Source organism: Haliotis rufescens, unplaced genomic scaffold (assembly GCF_023055435.1).
Source record: "Haliotis rufescens isolate VD_foot unplaced genomic scaffold, xgHalRufe1.0.p SCAF_12, whole genome shotgun sequence".
NCBI lineage: Eukaryota > Metazoa > Mollusca > Gastropoda > Lepetellida > Haliotidae > Haliotis > Haliotis rufescens.
This window is the reverse complement of record NW_025963802.1, coordinates 7,437,316-7,445,027: the sequence shown is the minus strand read 5'-3', so window position 1 is coordinate 7,445,027 and position 7,712 is coordinate 7,437,316. Positions and strand designations below refer to the sequence as shown.

General features: G+C 39.5%; 1 protein-coding gene across 2 annotated transcripts in view; it reads right to left on the bottom strand.

Moving 5' to 3' along the window:
• Positions 1 to 406: 406 nt before the first annotated feature.
• LOC124141230 overlaps positions 407 to 7,712 on the bottom strand; it is a 56,337-nt gene continuing 49,031 nt past the window's right edge. For both annotated transcript variants that reach the window (XM_046509170.2, XM_046509171.2), the window contains exons 23-30: positions 7,327 to 7,481; positions 6,836 to 7,021; positions 6,158 to 6,241; positions 5,476 to 5,541; positions 4,332 to 4,409; positions 3,734 to 3,899; positions 3,477 to 3,578; positions 407 to 2,297 (exon numbers count right to left, since the gene is read on the bottom strand). In XM_046509170.2, the coding sequence (XP_046365126.2) occupies positions 1,153 to 2,297; positions 3,477 to 3,578; positions 3,734 to 3,899; positions 4,332 to 4,409; positions 5,476 to 5,541; positions 6,158 to 6,241; positions 6,836 to 7,021; positions 7,327 to 7,481 (1,982 nt within the window). In that variant the 3' untranslated portion in view covers positions 407 to 1,152. The remainder of the gene's footprint in view (positions 2,298 to 3,476; positions 3,579 to 3,733; positions 3,900 to 4,331; positions 4,410 to 5,475; positions 5,542 to 6,157; positions 6,242 to 6,835; positions 7,022 to 7,326; positions 7,482 to 7,712) is intronic.

Here is a 7,712-nt window from a genome sequence, read left to right as displayed (position 1 = left end):
ACATCTTTGTTTCGCCGTAATGAGAACTCAGATATGATTTTAAAGAGATTATCATGCCTGCATCAATGATATTGACTTTACTATGAAAATTTAATTCCACAATGTCATTTCTTTACATATCATTTCTGAATGAATTTGGAGGTTCCCTTAATATTGTTCCTAGTACACAATAGTAAATTCATACATGCATCATAGAATACAATCTGAAAGATACAAATTATCACAGACATCATAATGCTCATTGGCATTACACAAGTATAGTTTACTCTTTACTCCATTCAGTTGACTATGCTTGTCGTACGAGGCGACTAACGGGATTGGGTGGTCAGGCTCGCTGACATGGTTGATGCATGTCATCGATCTCAACTGCGTGGATCGATGCTCGTGTCATCGATCTCAACTGCGTGGATCGATGCTCGTGATATCAATCACTGGATTGTCGGGTCCAGACTCGATTATTTACAGTCCGCCATCATATAGCTGGAATATTGCTGAGTGCGGCATTAAACAACAAACCAACCAACTAACCATTTAGTTAATAGCATAATCATTTGAAGTAAGAGTAAAACTGTGCCTCATTAACTGGTGAAAAATAATAAACAAAATCAGGAATGTAACATCCTTTTCGATAAACAAAATACATAAATCACTGCATGCAAACTGATTAATAACAGGAGTGAAAAAAATTGGATGTTTTCTTGACCTCTCACTGAGCGTTTGCATAACAATTTTCACTAAAAATTCTAAGGTCATGCTAAATACTAATGTTCAACTTCGCCAACCTCACAATTTGTCAATATTAATTGAGCCAGTAACGATATTTACTCTGATGGACCAAACACTGATATTTTCATTGCTGCATTTCAAATACTGCCATATATTTTGAAACAAAAAATGGTTATATATCAAACCAAATCAGTAGCAAAGGTTTCAGGTTTTGCAAACCAGACAGAGTGTCTTTGTGTAATGCTGTATGAAACCTGGTCGTGGAGCACGTATCTAAAAGTGAGTAGTGTCATTTAACTTTTAGCAACATTGTAGCAATGACCAGAGGGATGCAACCAACAGGCTTCTTGTATAGTACTGTTTGGCAATACTAAACAGCCCTTGATCTAAATACAGCCACTAATACTACAGGTGATGCATCATTCATCAACTATGGAGCTGAGTTTTGATCTTGTCCACCACTTTAGCTGGCAGCTGCCTCACAAATGCCTTAGCAACAGGGTCACTTTTCCTCAAACCATACAAGATAGTGAGGAGAAACACAGGTTTGATTTTCTTTTGAAAGCATTTTTCCACCATATCTGCAGTTTCCCTTGACCGTGTGAGAGTTTTGAACCTTTCCGAGTTCTCCTTGATATAGCTATCAAAAGCAGGGGAAGATTTGTTCAGATAGGCACTTTCCTCCACTGCATGTGGCAAAACATGGAAAAATGTCTGCGCTGAATCTATCATTGCAATATATGGAGTATCCGAACGAAAAGACAGAGGAGTGTAAAGAGACGATAGTGATGTTCCCTCAGACACATGTCTCAGTTGCTGCAGACGAGCAAGGGTCATTGGCATGGTTCTTGACCCACTCTCATAGGACCCCAGAAAATTGGAGCCCGAGGCTATACTCTGTTTGGACCCAGCCTTAAACTGGTGGTGGATCGGTAGTCGTGTTTCCTCACATTTGGCACCATGGTTAGGAAGTGCTTCAAAGGCTGGGCTGACTATTGAGGCTGTATGTGCTGCAGGCCCCTGAAGAGAAACTGTCTCATCACAACTTCCAGGTATATCACAGGGGGATCTTCTGTCCAGATTTGGTTCTATGTCTTTGCCTGTTTCACTCTGAGCAGGTACAGCATGGTTAGAATCCCCACTTCCATGTTGATCTTGTCCAGTCATCCCAGACACAAGACTGCCTGACTCATGACCAACAAAAGTCCTCGGCACAGCACTATCCAATTCGGAAGTATCACCATATAATACAGACTCCTGATTTTCTTGACTATCAACACTAAGGCAAGGTGATAATCTCTGGCCCTCGTTACAGGTACTTTTGTGAGCCACATCGTCATCATGTGGTATGGTTGGTGTGCTGCCATTGCTAACGAGGTTCCTGAGAGATGAGTGGCTATAGGTTTGGTAGGCGCCTATGGTGGGGGAGGCTGTGGGAGTCAGCTCACTGTCATAGAGGTCTGTGCTTGCTGTTTCTGGACGTAGGTCTGAGATGTGAGTGAACTCGGTGTGTATGCTTACATCTGGGTATCGGGTGCCACTGTTCGTAGGACTAGGTGACCGACTGTCCTCTGAAACACATGTATGGGTTTGTTATAATATAGCAATGGTGCAGCCATGTCATATAAGGTAAACTAAGCTCAACTTGAAACATTCTCCAAATGTGGTGAACTGGATATAGTCTTGCATGTGAGTGAGTGGGCGAGTTAAAACTTAATGTCGCATTATTTCTGTCCTACAGTGACGAGAATAAGTTGATATACATACAGCTGATTCAATATTTAAAAACAAATTTGTCAAACATATTATATCATTACAAAGTCTTGCATGGAACTTCAAAGTTTGTCAGCCTGACATTCTTCCATGAAACAGTTTTAGTAATTCAGCTATTACAACACCCTGATGACTTAGAGATGACTTTGTATGAGGCCCTGGACTATTGTGCAGAGATTGATCAAATAATTGATGCACGGTAATTGTCCACGACAATATTTTGACTTTTATTATGTATCTGATGACAAAATATTATTGTTATTTGGAAAAGAACATTGATCCACATGCATACCCGTCACTGCCATTTCTTCATGGCTTAAAGTCTTATTATACCACCACAAAACCTACTTCCAGACCTTGACTTAATTAAGACAACTTCTTAAGATCCAACAATTTACCCACATCTCAGGACTATACAAGTAAAATTGCAACAGCAACTGACCATAAATGATCCAACATGTTTTCACAATAATCTCAAAAAAGATCTTGACCGTTGATAAAAAAAGCATTAGATGTGGTAGGATTTGTAAAGATACATGCAAAAATATAGTTTCATACTTTCGGAAAGGTAACAATGCCTCAGAAACTGACAATGATATAACTATGTTTTACAAAAAGCTGAATACTAAGCTTGACCTATGAATAATCTTGACCCAAATCTTTTCAAAGCAGGGCCCCATCCTAGAGAAGGTATAGACCAAGTATAATGATAGTGAATTATTACTTTTTGAGAAAGTGTAACCACAAACTATCTGTGACCTTTACATGACATTCCCACAAGAATTCCCAAGGGCCATTTGGAAGAAGTCTATAGAAGAAGAATCTATTTTCCAAAGCATTTTCCAAAGCATTTTCCAAAGCATTTTCCAAATTCATGGAATTCTGGTGTCAGGTACAGATGCCACAAATCTTTCCGTTAATGTTAAGCACATGCAAGCAGTATCTAAAGTTCTTAATCTGAGTGATATGACAAGTACCTGTCTCAAGGTCAACAATGTATCGCAGATCTAGGAACTTGAGAATGATCTCAACAGCGATGTCCCTTGTGAACGGTACAAAGCGTTCAACCATCACCGGCTCTGAAACAAAGAATGAAGAATTCTTACCAAAACATTCATATCTTTTAAGAGGGTGAGTGATGTCACTTTCAGCGATATTCCAGCAAAATCAAAGTAGGGACACCAGTACACCTAATGCCTCGCCTGCCCGCCTGCTGATAGAAGAATCAACTTACCAACTCTATAGAAGAGTTCTCTGTTTCGGAAGATCCACTGAAAGAGCTCCTTCCCAGAGAAACACTTCCTGAATCTCTGCAGATCTCTCTGGATCTTCTGTAGTATGACAGTCGGTGCTGGCTTCTCAATCTCATGGGGGAACATGCCTCTCTCTCCCAGGGAGTACTGGTGCAAACAAAGGCTAGGATTAGCATGGCTCACAATTCCCCTACTTTCCATTTATAGTGAGTGAGTGAATATGGTTTTACACCACTTTTAGCAATATTCCAGCAATATCAAGGCGGGGGACACCAGAAATGGGCTTCACGCATTGTACCAATGTCGGCAATCAAACCCAGGTCTTCAGTGTGACTAGCGAATGCTTTAACCACTAGGCTACCCGATCGCCCCTTTTTTCCATTAATGGGGTGACTGAGTACCGATATATGTTAAGTAAGTGAGTAAGTTTTTTTTGTTTTTTTCATATAGCAGGGACTCTACAAATGGGATTCATATATTGTACCCATTTGTGGAATCAAACCCAGGCGTGATGTCCCAATACATTATCCACTCAGCTACACACCAGCCTTTTCCTTGATAAGGAAGCAAAGAACTTACATCTATAAGTTTACTGTAGAGAGCCAGGAGCTGGTGTGTGGACAGTGAGTATAGCTGTAGCTTAAAGACCAGCTCATCCTGAAACAAGAAGGAGATTAACACTCATGCAGCGAAATCGAGATTTCTTCGATCTGGTGCAAGGTACATGCAATTTTTAGTTGTTTCTTACAAGGGACTCATTATTTGATATTCTCAAAGGTCAAATCAAGGCCAAAATCTAAAATATAGCAAAAAACAGCAATGCATATGTCTTTTTCACTACAAATTACACATGTACCAAATTTCATTACATTTAGAACACAAATGCCTGAGCATAGGCTATAAATAGCAGTCTGATTATGGTTTCCACGGTGGCCATGTTGAAAATCGGGCGTGGACAATAACAAATCTATAACAAATTTAGGTGTCATCATTGGCGAGAAAAAGCATGTAAAGTTTCAGCTTCATTGGTCCAGCAGCAAATTGTTTGTTTTTTTCCAAAATGGCTGATGGCGGATGACTTTTTATATTTTTATATTTTAAATCTAAGATGGTTACCTGGCAGCCACATTGAAATTCCAATTTTGACACCTTGAACAAACTTGAACCCCCTTATAGTAACAAATATCCACACAAACCTTATGGAAGTTTATTGAATACGATGGGCAATTTGCAATGACATGAGCTCACATAATCCTTCAGGCCAGGTGAGCTAAAAACGTGTCTCTTGAAGAAGTGACAACAAAAAGTCCCACCAACCTACTCTCCATAATAGTAAATTGTCAGGACCTAAAGAGATTTAATGCCCATGACATCTTGTTGAGGATCTGGGAAAATTAATACAACTCGCAGATCTCACTACTGTTAGTATTTGTTATGTTTGTTCTATCAGTGAAAGAATCAAGAACAGATCTCAACACTATTAAGCATGTAACCATGGTAACACTCAAACAATAATGGTCCCTTACTCTTCAAAGTATTTCTGAACCAGCATTTAACCCAAGCAAGCTAATAACAACTTGAAACAATTTAGTCATATATTGGCTATGAGAAGAAATTCATTTATACCAAGCATTTGTTGTTTGAGTTGGGTTATTCCCTGCTAATGTGTGGAAAGTAAGGTACAAACACAAGTATTACATGATCTGACAATGTATCTACTCACAGCCTGGGACAACAGCAAATTTCTTGTGATACCTTTTCCAAAGTTGTTCATAAATTTCAGCAAGTGCTGAAAGTCAGAATAAACATTCCTCAGCTCACATCCTTGCACCTACATTGACATATATTTCTCTTTGGTGTAGTATTTGTTTGTTTGTGTGTAGTTTGCCACACTCAGCAATATTCCAGCTATATGATGGCAGTCTGTAACTAATCGAGCCTGGACCAGGCAATCCAGTGATTGATATCATGAGCGTCGATCTACGTATATGGGATACAATGACGTGCATCAACGAAGTCAGCGAGCTGGATCATCCAATCCCGTAAGTCGTCTCTTACGACAAGACCAATTCAAACCCGGATCTTCACGGGTCCTTAGGTGTAGTAAGGTTAAGCAACTGTCATGTTTAGGTTTCTGTCATCTTCTATGTTGTGAGAAAATGAATGTTTCACGACAGCAATATTCCAGCCAGTCTGGAAAACAGTGGTCAATATAATGAGCAACAATCCTCACCTTGAAGGTACAATCACAGTCTGCTAGGGCACACACTGTTACCACTGATGCTCATTAGTCAGCCCTAGCATGAGGAACTGGGAACCCATTCTGACCCAGAATACACACACTGTCAAATCTATTGGAATCAGCAGGTCTACAGAATCTCAACCAAGAGACTTCATCTACCTACCGTGAGCGCCTGTAATACTGTCTGTGCCCAGAAGGGTGAGTTGTCTTCCTCCAGACGGAGTCTGTCAGCTTCCATCTCCAAATCCTACACAAGCATAAACAAGCATGGTTGTGAAATCTGTACAGACCTTCACCTTTTTGTCACGCTAAACACCATGATACTTCCACAGGCCTAGCGTTGACCATGGTCTTAGTTCAGCTTATTTTTTTTCAAATTTCAGGTTTAAATTTCTTGCTAAAAGAAGAAGTTTAGGTCGGTCAAAATGAAAGCAAAAATAAATCCTAAATAAAAAATTACATGTGTGTCACGCAATACTTTTTAATTCTATCTGGGATAAAATTGTTTGGGACAGCCCGTTTTGTGGGGGAAAAAATCAAATGCTAATTGTGTGTAAAGTGTGACATTTAGCAGTGTATATGTAATTGCTTCAAAGAAGGATTCATTTTTTTCATGTAGAGGTGTTCAGTGGCCAGAGACTTCTTACAATGCCCATGTTCAAATTCAAACGTTAATAATTTCATTACATTTGTATGATGTATGATTTGTAATCTTTTTATTCTTATCCAACTAAGACAGTGTGGTTGGTCAAAGAGCAAATTCAAACTATTTTTCTCTTTTTTTCTGTTTGAGCTTTCGCAAAATAACATAAGTGACACCAAAGTTGGAGAAGAAACTTACTTCTACAAGAAATATCCACAGACATTCTAACAGCTGATGGAAACAGTCTTTATAAAGCCAGCCACTAAGTTTCTCCATGTACTTGTGGAGAAAGTTGGTTACGGGTTTCAAACAATCCTGTATGGAGACATTCGGAGGCTTCAGCTTCATCAGCAGGGCCAGCGCATCATGGAGAAACAAGTTAAGCTGTGGAAGACACAACCATCTATCACATCCTCAACGTCAAGGGGGAACCATCTCAATTCAACAATTGCAGGAGTTTGTGGGTGATTAAAGGTTGAACACATTTCAGCAATATATTGGTGTGGCTTTAAGTTTGAAATGGTTATTGAATAGTTACCATGGTTGCAGACAAAAACAATTTTGATCACAATTTGAAGACAAGTCTTTGATAGGCATTTAGAAGTTGGGAGAACAAGATTACATGAGTTTCAGTTTTTTAATTTGAAGACACTTCATGAGTCTTTACCAAGCATAGAAACACAACCTACCCTGTAAGCCATGAGTCTGCACTGAGCTTTCTGTATGGCCAGCAGGTGGCTCTGATGGGGGTTGAGGAGTTTGAGCACCAGCGGTGAGTCCGGATGTTGCAGCAGCTCCTCCTGGTCTCGCCACTCGTCCTTCTCCAGCTCCTCCAGGCTGAAGTCTGACAAAATAAACGAACGAAATGACCACTTCATGGATGAGGCATCATCTTGACCTTTTTGACATAATGAATCTCAGATAAATAAATCTCCCAAATAAATTAACCTGTACCTATGTTTTTCTCCATCAGTCTCAAAATCATGATTTTCTAAATAATTATTATTGGCTATATATATTATCCCATTCCAGTCATCCCTTAGGATAAGCATACAACCCATGTTTATTTATTGCA